The sequence below is a fragment of the Marmota flaviventris genome, chromosome 2 (genome assembly GCF_047511675.1).
Source record: "Marmota flaviventris isolate mMarFla1 chromosome 2, mMarFla1.hap1, whole genome shotgun sequence".
Classification (NCBI taxonomy): domain Eukaryota; kingdom Metazoa; phylum Chordata; class Mammalia; order Rodentia; family Sciuridae; genus Marmota; species Marmota flaviventris.
Window position 1 is genome coordinate 113,073,603 of NC_092499.1, and position 15,946 is coordinate 113,089,548.

The 15,946-nt window shown below is 37.0% G+C and overlaps 1 protein-coding gene across 1 annotated transcript in view; it reads left to right on the forward strand.

Moving 5' to 3' along the window:
* Iqch (IQ motif containing H) overlaps positions 1 to 15,946 on the forward strand; it is a 195,495-nt gene that overhangs the window by 22,821 nt on the left and 156,728 nt on the right. The window contains exon 4 of the mRNA XM_071607335.1: positions 479 to 596. Within this exon, the coding sequence (XP_071463436.1) occupies positions 479 to 596 (118 nt within the window). The remainder of the gene's footprint in view (positions 1 to 478; positions 597 to 15,946) is intronic.

Sequence of the window (15,946 nt, forward strand, 5' to 3'; positions counted from 1 at the left end):
ACTGCTTACTAAGGAAAATTTTTAACCATTGTTGATCTTTAAATCTTTGCAATTGTATGAAATAGCAAAGATATAAAAAATGTTCATATTAGCCGTTTAGGGGCCACCATTTTGAATATATTTAACATTGGCTATCACATAATTTGATTTTATTAAAAAATATACAGCATTATGTATTTCAAGAAATGTTTTATAATGTGATAATTCTTGTCAATTGTTAATTATATAAATTCAGTCAGAGAGCTTTTTATTCAAGCTATCATGCTCTTTATAAGACTGGTTAATTCTCATGCTTAATAAAACAACTTCAGTTTTACAGTGGCAAAAATGCTAAAGATTGGTCCAATTTATTATAATCACTAATAGAATATTTCCTTTTAAATGTAATTTTTACTAGGAATCATTGTTTTAAAATAACAATTTGGGAAGCTTTTAAGATAGCAAATTTTATTTTAAATTCTTGTTTCTTTTTGCTTAGGTTGCTTCCAACTTTAATTGACCAGAAATCATTTGTTTTCCCTCTGGAATCTGAGGGTAAAGTTTGGCCAACCTCAAAACAGCACAAGTCATTTCCACATGTCTTTCCAAAAGTAAAGGTAGGAATAGAGAAATCCATAGAAACAGAAAGTAGATTAGTGATTACCAGGGGCTTGGAGGAGGGGAGACCAGGAGTGACTTCTAATGGATATGAAGTTTTTTGGGGGGGAGGCAAAAATGTTCTAGAATTATACAGTGGTGATGGTCATACAACTCTATGAATATACTAAATACCATTGAATCATACATTTTAAAATGGTGAATTTTGTGGCATATGCATTATATCAATTATATCTCAATAAAACAGTTAAAATTTTTAAAAAAGTAAAGGTAGGATATTTGTTTCATATTCTAAATTAGAAAACATAATGAATATATAGATCTTTTCCTGAAAAGTCGTGTTATTGTTCTTTCAATTGTGTCCATGACAGTGTCTACAACAAAAGAGCTTTCTTTTGAAAGCAAAATAAATAAATTAAAATATCACACCTTTAAAGTTTTGAACAAAGTCTAAGAAGGAAAGTTTCCAAGTGACAAAGAAGAGCTTAAAAGTTTTCTGGGGGCTGGGGCTGGGGCTCAGTGGCAGAGCGCTTGCCTTGAATGTTTGAGGCACTGGGTTGGATCCTCAGCACCACATAAAAATAAATAAACAAAATAAAGACATTGTGTCCATGTATAACTAAAAAAATAAATAAATAAAAATTTTTTAAAAAGAGTTTTCTGAGTTTGCTTCCCTTGGATGTTTTCTGTATTTGATTCCTGATCCCTCCTTGCCTTAGTTCAGATTTCTCTAGCAGAGTACCACAGGTTGAGACAACAAAAATCTACTTCTCACAGTTCTGGTGGACACAAGTCCAAGATCAAAGTGCTGGTAGATCTGATGTCTGGTCCAGGCATTTCCTGATTTGTAGACAACCTTTTTATATCTTCAGGTGATAAAGAGAAAAAAAAAAGAATAAGACAGAGAGACACACAAAGTGCTTTTGTATGTTTTCATAAGGGCACTAATCCCATTCAGGAAGGCTCCACCCTTACACCCTCATCACCTTCCAAAGGCCTTACCTCCTAACACCATCACCTCAGGGTTTAAGATTTCAAAATACGAGATTTGAAGTGGACATAAATATCCAGTCCATAGCACTCCCTGACCCCTAGATTAATAATAGCTCACCTCTTTTGGATACCAGGTACTGTTGTCATTGCTTTGAAAATACCAACTCATTTAACCTTTAAAACAATCCTAGAAGTAGGTGTTATTCATTTTATTGTGAAAAGTCCAAGATAAATAAGTTGTCCAAATGAGTACAGCTAATAAGGATCTGTGCCAGAATTAGGAACATAGAAATTTAGGGATCTAAAGCTGGACTCTCATCCACTCTGATACTCTTTCTTAATAATAGCTTTATTGAGAGATAGTTTACATAAAATTCACCCTTTTAAAGTGTTTGAGTCAGTGGATTTTCATATATTCACAGAGTTGTGCAGCCATTAAGTGGTAGCCTTTTTATAATTACTTGTATTACCCTGTCTTTTTCCTCCATCACCCTTTGCACAGTGTGTAATTAGATAGTGAGTTAAATGATTTTTTTTTTTTGTCTTTTAAATGTCTGTTATCTCATTAGACCATAAGCTTACTGAGGATAGGACTATGTCAGTTTGTCCATTACTGTACTCTGCCGGGGACTCTCAATAAATGTTTATTGAATGAACATCCTGTACGGATTCTTGTCCCCATGTAAATATCGGTCCAGGCCCCTCTGCACTTACAAAGCTTCCTGCTCCTACCTACCTGTCTGTGTACCTGTCACACGATCTGTGGAGAACTTACCAAGGATTGTTAAAGGGATGCTGAATGAGACAGATCAGGTCTCTGCTCTCATAGAGCTTATGTTCTAGAGGTGGGAGACAGACCATCAAAAAGAAAATACCAGATCTGCTGAAAAATAAGATAGAATGTTGTGATATAGGAAGCTTAACTTCTTATCTTCCTTATTATTAAGTAGCCGCTTCCGTTAAATTTTAATTTTATTTCTCAGGAAGGCCACAGTTTGTTCATAAAACCAGAGGTTGAAGGTTTTATTCATTTATAAGAACAATGAAATAAATTATCTGAAATTAGGACCATTGTAGAATGTATACATGCTATTATTGTTGCAGGAAAATAAATGTATTTTGGCCAGAAATTTTTTTCCCCAAAGAGTTTTGAATCCTGGTCAGTGATCATAGAGATAAGGAAATACCCATGCTGATGAGAGTAACCCACGTTCTTTGAATCCTGTGAGCATGGATGAACTTCATTTAGAAAGGCACATGGACTGCTTCCCACCCTGACTTTACCTCCAGGGCCCGGATCCCTATTGTTGTTTTATTCCTAATATTGGTGACATCTGCTTAAAAATGCATGTTGGCTGACACAAAAGATAGCTCTAATTTTGCATTGTAAAGTCAGTGACAAACAGTGCTGCTTTGCCAGCTGTCACACATGCCTGCTACACCAACATAAAAGCTCAGATTATTAAGTAGTTGTGAAATCCAACTGGGATATTGCCACCTTTAATTGCTCACTTTCAACCTTTTAAACTAGGTAAACCCCAGTTGCTTCTTTAAAAACTCTCTTTCCCCAAAAGTGGATCGCTGTTTTTGGAATTCTAATTCACACCAAAAGGCTTAAATGATGAACAATTAAGAGTCTGCTCAATTGTAATTAAGAATCATAAGAATCGTTTATTAAGCTTCTTTTAACTATGAAAAAGCACACTTTAAACCTTTGTAATTAATTAAAAAGAAATTTTAATACCAATCTTTCACATTCTGAAGATTTCCTGTTTAAAAAAATATGAAATATTAGTAAGTAACAACAAAAAAAGAAATATTAGCAAGTAAAATTGGAATAAAAGTCTTGTTTTCAGGATTGCAGATAAATGTGTATGAAATCTACATTGTCTGAATTTTTACTTATTAAAATACTCATTGTTTGATTTTCCTCTGAATTTATCAGTAATACAATACTGATAAATTTATAGTAATTTATCAAAATACATGCTACAACAACAAGCAAAAAGCATTGTATAAAAATGCTAATTATTTACCCCCATCCTTTATTAAACTGCCTGGTCCCATGAGGGAGCCAGTGCTAACCTTGGCTTGTATTCTTCCACAGATTTCTTTCCTTTGCAATGATACCTACGGTACAAACACATGCAGATGTTTATGTTGGTTGTGAATGTCTCTATTTTTACTGACGCATTATATTTTCAATTGTTAAATAAAAGTTGTCTTTTGTTCACAATGCTATATGTGAAGCCATGTTCATGTAATTATTTGCATAAAATATATGCTATTTCAAAATCAAGGAACTTTGAGGTAAAATATGAAACATGTGTCATATTTCTGAATTTTTTTCCTGTTGAATATCCCTGACAACGAAAGAGGGAAAATGTGACCTTATAATTTCCAGGGCCAAGTATGAAAAGCTCAAAGCAAATGGACCATTTTTTGCTGTCTTATGCTCTATCATATAAATGTATAAGAATTTTCCACTCCAAAAGTGGACAGCAGGATCACTTGGGTCCAAATTTGAAGCCAGCCTGGGCAACACAGTAAGACCCTTAAACACAAACAAACAACGACAAAAAATAAAGAAAGAAAAATTTCACTCCAGTTCATTATATAATCATTTTTCTTTCAATGTAGAAGTAATAGATTTTATCCCAAAATATCTAGATAAAGTTCATGCCCCCAAGAATATACCTCATGTTTATTATGTTACCACCACCCTGCCAGTGGAACCTTGATTTGAGAAGCAGAGGTTGGTACCACATCAGTTTGTTCATTTATCAAGTGTAGAGTGATGCCCTTCTATGTGCATGTCACACTGGCAGGCCCTGGGATACAACTGGGTTTCTGTCCTCATGGAGATAATGTCCGTGGAAAAGATAAGTAGACAGACAATGATAAAATTGTGGGGAAAAATATAGGACTCTCTTGGAACCTTTAGAAGGACCCCACCTCAGACTTGGGAGGAACAGATGTCAAATAAAGTGTCCTCCAGGTGAAATCTAGAGAGTCAACTGGAGTTAGCTAGAATTAAGGTGGAAATGTTGAATGATGAGGGTGGGGAGTGAGTTCCTAAAAAGAGGAGTCTACATTTACAAAAAACTGGGGATGAAAGAACATGAATTATTTAGAGAACGGAGAGTAGTCCATTCTCACTGAGCATAGTATAGGAAGAGAAGAGAACTAGAAGATGTGGTCCAATGGACAAATGCTCCTTATGAGTTTGGTTCAAGTGTTGGACTCAAGTTATGTTAAGGGTAACGGAGATAATTAAAGGTTTTCAGCAGGCAAGTGACATAATTATATTTGCTTTTAAAAATATCACTTTGGCTATTGTGTGATGTAAGTTAATGGAAGAATCAAATTTGGAGAGAATTGCAATAACGTGAGCAAGAAATTATGGTCTAAGCAAGAGTTGAGGTGAGGAGATGGAGCGTAAGATCAACTGGAGAGATTCTAGAGATACAATCTAAAGTATTTGAGGAGAGAAGAGAGACAGATGCCAAGGACAATGCTAAGGTTTTGGTTCTAGAAACTGGTGTGGGGGCGTTTTGGTGTTATTCACTAAAATAGGAAATACAAGATGTTCTATTTCTATTTGGGTTTATTATTGCATGCAGTTGCACAAGTTAGGAGAAATTTGGTGTTCAAACAATTAAGACTGAGCCATTGCATTGGGCATTAGAAATTTGGGACTGGAAATAGATGGTTCAAATAGGTAATTTGTGGAGAATTTAATAAGAGATAATGTAGAATACATTGGACTAGCAAGGAACGTCCACCCTTAGGTCTCAAGGTCAAAGGGAACCAGGCACAGTGGCACATGCCTATAATTCCAGTGGCTTGGATGGCTGAGGCAGGAGGATCACAGGTTCAAAACCAACCTCAGCAACTTAGCAAGGCCTTAAGCAACTCAACGAGACCCTGTCTCTAAATAAAAAATAAAAAGAACTGGGGATGTGGCTCAGTGGTTAAGCACCCCTGGGTTCAATTCCTGGTACAAAAAAAAAAAAAAAGGGTCCAGGGGAAGGAGTAGTGTAGTAGTTGCTCTACAATGCTTAGGTCCACCCTATCCTCCATCCCCCTTAGGATAGAATCACTCATCCCTCTAACTGCCCAGAATGTTAGCTGCTGATGTATCACAGTTGAGATCTTCCCAGGCCAAGCCAAAGGGAACTTCCTGGCTTAAATTACCATTCTTCCCAGAGTAGGAATGACTGGTTGATACCTGCAGGGTACAAAGTTTAGCCCCATTGTCTTAGTGTGGAACAAAAATAAGGGCAATCTCAGAACTCCCTACTGGATCAGCTCTGAGGACCTTGTTGTGACTGTATCACAGGTCACCCTCTCTCCTATATCCCTCACTCTTGACAACTGTTGACCCAGAGAGCACCTCCAATAAACCCCTGTGCATAGCTGTTTCAGAGTCTGTTTCCCATAGAACCCAAACAGAATCAAGTGGTTATGGTTACATGTTCCAAATGGGGAGGGGATGAGAGTGTGGCCTGATAACAACTATGATCTTTAAGGGACACAGCATGGATTGGGTGTTCTACCTGCAATGATCTCAATGAGAGGCCAAAAGAATAAGTACCCCAACCTCAAGTTCTTCCTTCTGATCTCCTGCTCATGCTCCCCAAGGACAAATGGAAATTGTGCAGCACAATGTGTGTTAGTTTTTAGAACTGATAATTTCCAAAAGACACACATGAGCCAAGTGACCATATAACTTACTGACCATACTAGGGAATTTTTGACAAGAAAAGAGGATGTTATTAATAATTACTTCAGAACAACAGCGTTAAACCAACATCCTGCAGCCTACTAACACATTCAGTTATTCAAAAAATCAATTGCCTAGAGAACATTAGGCACTGTCCTAAAGCACTATAGGACTTATCCTGGAGTATATTTTGAGGGACACTGACAAATAGGCAATTTCATGGGCAACTGAAGACAGAAAGGAGTCCCGTTGTGATTAGAAGTAGAACTGAGAGGACTTGTGATTGATTTGGGATAAAAGAGAGCCAGCCTCTAGCTCTCAATGTTATCAATGATAATTCAGTGATCCAGCTTGGGGACTGAGTGCTGGTGACACCATTAATTAAAATTGGGGATGTAGGAGAAGGAGTAGTTTATGTTGGGGTGATGGTTGGACCAGGAGAATGAGATTAATTCCACTTCAATGTTGAATACAAGATACCTGTGGAGTCTCCAAAACAAAATGCCCACTAGGGAGCTGGATATACTTATGTACAGTAAGGAGCTCAGAAGAAACTTTAGAGAATGATCTCTAGATTTGCTGTGATTGACACTTAAGGGGCAGTTCAAGGTGGAGGAGATGAGATCCCTCAAAGAAAGCGTAGAGTGAAAATTACTATAGAGTGTGGCAGTTGCAATCTCTATTTTTATTAGAGTCTAAGATACCATAAATCATGAGTCAAAATCAACTAAGAGGTTTTTAGGTTTTAAATGCATTAAATACAGTTTTTTAAAAATATTTTTTTAGTTGTTGTTGGGCCTTTATGTTTTATTTATTTTTATGTGGTGCTGAGAATTGAACCCAGGGCCTCACACATGCTAGGCAAATGCTCTACCACTGAACCACAGCCCCAGCCCCTGAGTCTAAGTCTTTATTCACTGAAGTCTAAAGAGTCTTCCAATTCACTTTTGGCCATTTGATATTACATATTGCATCATCATGCAAACTTTTTTATAACCCTGATTTGTGAGATTTAATCTTTTTGCTCCTTTTGATTTGTAAAGAATTTTGAGGCATAATGAAAAACACTGGAGCTTCTTTTCATTGTCTTAATTGGTTGAACTCATAATTTCACATTTTCCTTCATTAAATTACCCATCCCTAAAAGTTAAACACCTTCTCCTAAAATCAGTGGAAGACTTCTGTCAGAGAACAGTTATATACCTGATGGCTGCCTGAGTTTGTGGCACCCACTCTATGCAGCTGTGAAAACCTAAATATGTTCTAGGAGATTTGCTATGCTCGTTTGTGACAGACTCTGCATCTACAATAATTTTTTGTCTTAATTCTGTATCAAAATGTAACATTTTAAGGAAAAATTAGAGATCCTGGTTTAATTTAAAGATTAAGCACCTGCAGTAGTTCTAGGGCAAAAATCGATTGTGGTAGTGAAACAGGAACAGATTCTTGTGCGGCTGGAATCCAACTGCACAACGCTGTCTGTCACAGCTTGCTCCTGTGAGTGGGAACTGGCAAGTTTCTTTTAACATCAAGTATGAGAAATGTTGACATGAAATCACATTTATCTTTAAATAGAAGAAATACAGTAAGCATTAGAAGAGGCTTTAAATTTTACCTAATAGTTTCAGTGTTGGAAGCATTCTTGGAGGTTTTTTTTTTTTTTTTTTGTCATTGCATTCACAGGCAGTATATGAAACATCCATTCAGATTATTCAATAAATTCTGAGTGTAGATGATGTGCCACTTACTCTGTCAGGCTCTGGAATGTGGAGGTGCTCATCACAGATGTGATCCCTTTCCACATAGCTGAACATAGTGATCCTCCATGGGAGCCCTGGGAAACATTAGAGAGATGTGTGGGGTATCACCAAGCTTTGAAAGCACCGTTGGATGTTAGTGGGGCAGGAATGCTCAACTTTCTACAATGCAAAGGATGTTCTGCATGGGAAGAGCACTATCTCTTGATATCAATAGAATTCATCCTGGGAAACATTGCAGAGAACAGATGTATGGTGGTTATTCAGGCCAAGACCAAGTGCAGGAGATGGAACACAATATCTCTGTATCATTACTGTCTCTTTCTAAACAACATCTATTGCTCATCTTGGACACCTACCTTACTTACCAAATATAACTCAGGATTGGTTTTGGCAAAAGCAAAAAGGTGAAGCTATTTCAAAGAAAGTGATGTAGGCCTTGATAGCATTCCAAAAACTGGAATAAATGCAAATAGCACAATATCTGGCATATGGTAAAATGATCCAATTTGGGTTTTATTATTATTGTTCTTTATCTAATTCCAGAACTTCAGAATTTGAAGGGAACTTAACAGTCACCTAATTCAACCTAGAATCAACACCACCCAAGCCCCCTTTGGGACATCATGGACCATAGGCACACATATTTGTAATAGTCAAGGGAAGGGTCAGAGATAACAAGAACAAAAGATGAGGAGGAGAGGAGAGAAGAAGGAAAAGTTCATTGGCCAAGAGAGTATTTGATTTTCTTGTGTCTGGCAAGTTCAATCTGAGGCAATTTCAAAAGAGAAATTCTTGAACTGTGCAAATCAAAAGGACCTACTTAGAAGCATGAAGTTTTTTTGCATGTTTGTGGACCTGGGCAAATAGACCCCTCTCATTACTTAAGAATCACTCCCTCTACTAATTCCTTAAAATTTATGCCAAACATCAAAAACACATATTGTGCCATAGCATGGTACTGCAGTATGCAACATTTGTGTCTTGAATTTTGCAAATTGGGATCTAATTGAGAAAGAATTTTGTAAATTTGGATCTAATTGAGAAAATTATTTTCAAAATTTTATCCTAACTAAAGTTTTGAAGGTTTTGACAGTATGCAGAATAATATGGTGAGGGGCTGGGGCTGTAGCTCAGTGGTAGAGTACATGCCTCACATGTGTGAGGCACTGGGTTCAATCCTCAGCACCACATAAAAAATAAAATAAAAATAAAGATATTTTTTTTAAAAGAATAATATGGTGAAAGATCAAAGGTGGACAAAGTCAGAGCAGGCAAGAGTTTACTCACAGATTTTTCAAGGTGGATTATACCTCACTTGATATCAGGGTGAGAAATTTTGCTAATAAGATGGCAAGCTGGATCTACAGATGAGGATAAGGGAAGAAAATGCCTACACAGAGCCAAGCACTGTGCGTTTTTCCTCTCCTTAGAATGCAGCATTATGAAAACATTCAAACATATCTCTAACCAAGCACAGTGGTACCACCTGTATGTATAGTCCCAACTACTTGGGAGGCTGAGGCAGGAGGATCACTTGAGCTCAGGAATTTGAGGCCAGCCTAGGCAACAGAGTGAGACCCCATCTCAAAGAAAATGAAAAGGAAATCTTCCATAGACCAATTGTTTGCATCCACCCAAAATTCACATGATGAATCCTAATGCCTAATGTGATGGTTATTGGAGATGCTGTCTTGGGAGATAGTTAGGGCATGAATGTGGAACCCCCATGAGAGGGATTCATGCCTTATAAAAAAGGCCCCAGAGAGCTCCTTTGCCCTCCCTCTATGTGCAGTTTCAGTGGGAAAACTGCCATTTATGAAACAGGAAGTGAGTGAGTCCTTGCCAGACACCAAATGTACCAGTGCTCTGGTCTTGAACCACCCAACCTCCATAACTATGAGAAAGAATTTGTGTTGTTTATTATGCAGCCAGTCTATGGTATTTTATTAAAGCATCCTGAGCAGACTAACACCAAAAATAGCATATGAATAACAACTTTTCCAACACTTAGATTTAACAATTCTTAACCTTTGCCATTTTTGCTCCATCTATTTTATTGAAGTGTTTAAAGTACAGACCTAATGACATTTCACCTCTTAATGCTTTTAACATGCATCTTTAAAAATAAGCTAGTTTTCTATTCTACTCACAATACCATTATCACACCTAATAAAACAAACAACAATCCTTGAATATAATAAATTCCCAGTTCATATTCAGATTGCCCCTTTATCCCCAAAATCTTTTACTGCTTTTTTATTTAAACCTGGATCTGTTGAGGTTTTTCCATTGAATTTGATTATTTTATTTAAAGCAAAGGGACTGTATGTAGTTTATTGCTCTAACCAGTGCCTAGACAGTTCATGGCCTGGAATAGTCTCTATATGGCAACAGAGCAGTTAGAACTATGGGTTCATTTCCTGGCTCCACCCTTAGTAGCTATGCTTTGGCAAGTCATTTAGCCTCTCGTGCCTAGGATCCTCATCTGCAAAATGGGCACAATGATAGTACTTAACCCATAGGGCCATTGTGAGGATAGATGAGTAAATACATGTAAATGTTTGTAACCATGCTCCATACACAGTGAGTGCTACATGGTGATAATTGTTCATAGTACTATTTGTTGATGGATACTGTTATATAGCTACTATAAGCCAGGTACTATTTTACATATCAGCCAAATCTCTCTGCCCTCTTGGAGCTTATTTTTTAGTTGCAGGGTAGCCATTAGGTTAAAAAATAATAATAACAACAATTCAAAAAGTGAATATATAGTGAGGGAACAGCCAGGGAAGAGAAGAAGAGACTGGATGGTCTAACCTGGAAGGTGGTGCTGGAGCAGAAATTGGAGGAGGCAAGCCATGTGGCTATTTGGAGGAAGGTCATCACGCAGAAGAAACAGCATGTGCAAGGACCCCCAGATTGGGAGGATGAACGGCAAGAAGGGGAGCATGCAAGGGAGAAAGAAGTAGGAAAAGCAGGTGGGCCAGATCTTGCCGATATGGATTTAGATATTCCCTGAGTGAGATGGAGAGCTACTGGAGGCTTTTTGCCAGAGGCCTGATCTGGTCTGATTTGCCACTGGAAATGGTCCCTCTGTTGCCTTGGCTGCTGGGATGAGGGTATGGTGCAGAAGGATAACGCAAGGGGAGGAAGGTCATTGTTTAGATCTGTTTTAGCCTGAGTCAGGAAATCATAGCTTGTCCTCACAAAGTTTTGAGGGAAGGAGTTATTATTAATCCCATTTTACAGATAAGGAAACATAAGATGAAAAATTATACTACTTTAAAGCTAAAAACTGGCAGACCAAAGTAGTGCCTGTGGGCATTAGGGAGGAATAAAGGGCCTGACAGACAGGTAGGGTGTGGAATCAAAAGTGCATCACCTGCTAACACCCTTGGATTAGACAAAGGGAAATGAAGGGAAGGGAGAAGGGGGTGGGAACGGGAAAGACAGTAGAATGAATTGGACATAACTTTCCTGTGTTCCTATATGAATACACAACCAGTGAAACTCCACATCATGTACAACCACAAGAATGGGAAGCTATACTCCATGTACTCCATGGGCCATCATGTCTATCTTTTGTCATTTTAAAGACTGAATTAAATTAGTTTACTATAACAACACCATCCATTTGGTGCCTGGCACAAAATAGTAGCCAAATAAATGTTAGCACTCTTCCTCCATCATCTTCTTATTTTCCAGTTCAATTCCTATAGGAATGGGAAAACAGGATGGATCCATCTAAATAGTAGTCAAGTCTGAGGTTTTGTGAACTGGAAGCAGGTAGGGGCAGTGGAGCTGTTTAGAAGCAGTGTGGAGTTCAGGGATGCTGGAGCTGAGGAGGGCTGCTGCTATTGATCCTTCCAGCCCTATATGGCCGCAAGAAGGGAAGTCACAGAGCATGGACTGTTAGAGCTGAAATAATGGAGAAATCATGAAGAAGTACGTTTTAATTTTACCTTAACTACATTTTAATTTACCTTAATAGTAACAACAATTTCTTACTAAGGAAATTAATATTTGAATATGCACAAAAACAGAAAGAAATCCATGTAACCATCGCCTAGTTTTAAGTGACCATAATTTTACCATTCTCATTTCATCTCTTCCATCTACACTTTTCTGGGCAAAGTCTTTTAAAGAAATCACAGACATCATGTCATTTCACATGGTATATTCTTTGAAAAAGACTTAATTTTTTTTTTTTTTTGGTACTGGGGATTGAACTCAGGGGCCCTCAACCACTGAGCCACATCCCCAGCCCTATTTTGTATTTTGTTTAGAGACAGGGTCTCACTGAGTTGCTTAGCTCCTCACTTTTGCTGAGGCTGGCTTTGAACTTGCAATTCTCCTGCCTCAGCCTCCTGAGTAGCTGGGGTTATAGGCATGTACCTTGATAAGGATTCTTTAAAAAGCATAACTCTTATCACATCCAATAAATTTAACAATTCATCAGCATTCTATAATTCCCAGTCCATGTTCAGTTTCTCTAATTGTATTAAAATTGTCTTTCTACTACCTGTCTGAATCAAGATGCAAATGAGATCCACATATTGCAATTCCATCTCATTCTGATCTTTGACAGTTTCTCCTATCCAAAAATGTAATTTATTTGTTGAAGAAACCAGATCATTTGTCACATAGTTTTTACCTACAGTCTGGATTTAGCCAACTACAATCCCCGGATGCCATTTTATGTGTTCCTCTGTCCCTAGCATTTCTTGTAAACTGGTAATTTTATCAAGAAGCTCGTTCAGTTTCAAGTTCCGTCTTTTTTCGCAGAAATACCTCATAGGTGGTCCTGTGTATTTTATTTTATAGTATATCAGAAGGTGATTTTTTTCTCTCTTTTAATGATATTAAGGTTGATAAGTGAATCCGAGCATTACCAGCTTGATCTATCTTTCATAAGTCTCTCTACAACCTTTAACCCGGTGGTATTAACAATCATTGATGTTTACCTAAATACATTATCTCATTAGGGATTGCAAAGTAACCATCTTATAATCCCCTCATTCCTTCAGCATTTATTAGCTTCCAAGAAGAACTTTTTCTTAGCAAATCTTTCATTAGTATCAAAAACAGGTTTTCAGGAAAAGTTGAGTAAATGCTTGATTCCTTCTTTCACTTATCATTTTCCAGACTAACTCATAAATTTTATCATTAGTTTTTTGAGAGAGGGGAAACATGAAGAACTCAGGGACTTTGATGTACATGAAGTGTTTCAATCCATTACAACCATTATTTTGTGGCCAGTAGGAACCCCTTTTCAAGTGGGCTTCTGAGTGGGACTTTATAATCTACAATCAACTAGACATTAGAACTTCACAAATAACCCTGTAAATGTTGGTATTATTACCAAGTTTTACAAATATACCATTTGTTGAGAAATCTGCAACATATAACTCCAACCAGGACTTTGTTCCATTGTAGATAACAATGGTTGAGAGAATGAGTGTTAAAGGTGACTGAATTATTTTTCTACTTGTCTTCTTTCTGGCTTTGAGATTAAATGGGGTTGCCTTTGACCAGTGGGAATATGACATTAAGCAATATCCACTTTAGAAGACATCATTCGTGGCAAACACTGTTGAGAATAATGTTATGCTGATAATACAGTAACTTGGAAAACAGCCTCTCTCAACTTTGTTTGTGAAGCATTTCAATTTTGATTACTCTGTGTGGGAGCTCCTGCTCAAATGTGTGTCGTTTTATGGTCTGCCCATGTCTGGGGAGCTGGCATTACATGCTGCCTAGTGTTTTTAATTCAGAAGTTCTTCTAAAAGAAACCTTAGCCTCTTATATTCCAACCCTAGCTTTAATAGCATAAGCTATTTCCTTCTTATATAGCTTTGTGGGCATAGTAATAAAATAAATACCACAAAGTTACTGATGAGATGAAATTGCGCTCCCTGCCTCTGTGCAGCCATGTAGGTAAAACAGTAATTGGCTCTGATAATAACTTCTGTTCTTACAAACCAAAGTCTAAATGAGAGTCACTTTTGATATATCTGCTTGTAATTACTATCAAAAGAAGAGAATACAAAGTTTTGTTTAGTGGCTCAAGATAGATTAAATAAATCTCTTGTCTTTTCTTGACCAATTTAAGAAAAAATTCTAAAATCATTTCTGATATTTATCTTATTGTTGGTAAAAAAAAATGATCATCTTCCAAAGCATGCTTTTCTACTTAATGGAATGATTAACTTTGTTTTTTAAAGTCTTTAATTGTTTTTCTTGGAAAAAAGCTTATGACTGAATCTGATAATGCAGCTTATGCTTCTAAGTATTTTCTTATATACCTCTCTAGATGGTTCTTAAGACCAATTTAGGTTTTGTATGTATTTGGTAGTGATTTTCAGCAAAGCTTTTGACATGTTAATAGCATCGAAATATATATCCCTTTAATGTATTTTAAAGAAATACTAAATCATGTGTGCTACATATTATTATTTTGGTACACAATGCTTTCATGCTAAAATAGCAAATATTAGAATATTAATGATTTTAAAAGACATTTTCCATCACTGTAAGCCAACAGTAAATAATTGCTATTACAACCTGTCCTTCCTGATGGATTTCTATCTACATACTGATTTACTTAAAAAAAAATCTATGTCCAGTGCCACAAACATGTAAAAATGGATAGAAAACAACTGAATTTTAATGCCAGTTTTAACAGTGACTCTGTATTTGATCATTTCCTCCCTGCACCAGTCCTATAACCACACTAAGTTGATGGAGCATAATAAAACTAAGAAAACTGCTCTGGTCCACTGAGCCAATGATCCCAGAATTAAAAAGTTCTAACAAAGCTTAGACATGATAGATGAAGCTATTACCATCAACTGAATCCAGAATACACATTTTAAAAACACCCTAATTACAGAAACCACATCCAGTCAATATAATACATATTAGTAATTTCCCAATCCTCAGTAGAATGGAAATTATTCTGAAAGTTTAATTAAGAAGGGAAAAATTATGTTCAGGTATTAATTTCAATAAAAGGCACTTGGTTTCTATGCAAAAATCCAGAGTGGTGCTGTGAGTGTGGGATAGCCACAGAAGGAAAGCCATTTATAATTAGGCACTACATTATCTTTGTCACCACCTGTACCTCAAGGAGAAAGTTACAGGACACACCTTGTTTGCAACCTGTGTCTCTGCATGGGTTAAATAAAACAGACAAGGCAGTTATTTGGAGATTTGGTTCTTAAAACGCGATTTAAACAATAAAGGGAAGCTTTGGAGCATGTGTTAAGAAATAGCTTATCTAGACAGCATGCATTCCAAAGATATTTTTGTAGCCTTCCTCTCCACTTTGACCTTAGGCAGTTTATGAATGCTTATGATCAAAGAAATATCTGGATCATGAACTAATCTGTCTGGTTCCTATAACCATTCCAACATTGCATCCGATCACCCTCAGAGCTGAGATTCTTCCTTGCTTGCTGCTGGGATTGAACTCAGGGCCTCATGCATGCCAGGCAGATGCTCTACCACTGAGCTACAAACACATCCTCAGAACTAAGATACTTAATTGAACTAAAAACAGTTTTTTAAGTGGCTCACAGTAATTCCAACTTCCTTTAAAAGAAGGAAAGAAAGAGTCACAAAGGGACATGTATCATATGATTCTGTTTATATGAAATGTCCAGAACAGATACATCAATAGAGACAGAAAATGGATTAGTGGTTGGCTGGGGCAGGGGGAGGGGAAAGGGAGTAATTGCTAATGGGCAGGAGGTCTCATGGTAGGGTGATGAAAGTGTTATGGAATTTGGTAGTGGTGATGCTTGCGCAAATTTGTGAATATGCTAAAAACACTGCATTACACATTTTAAGGGTGTGTATTTTATGG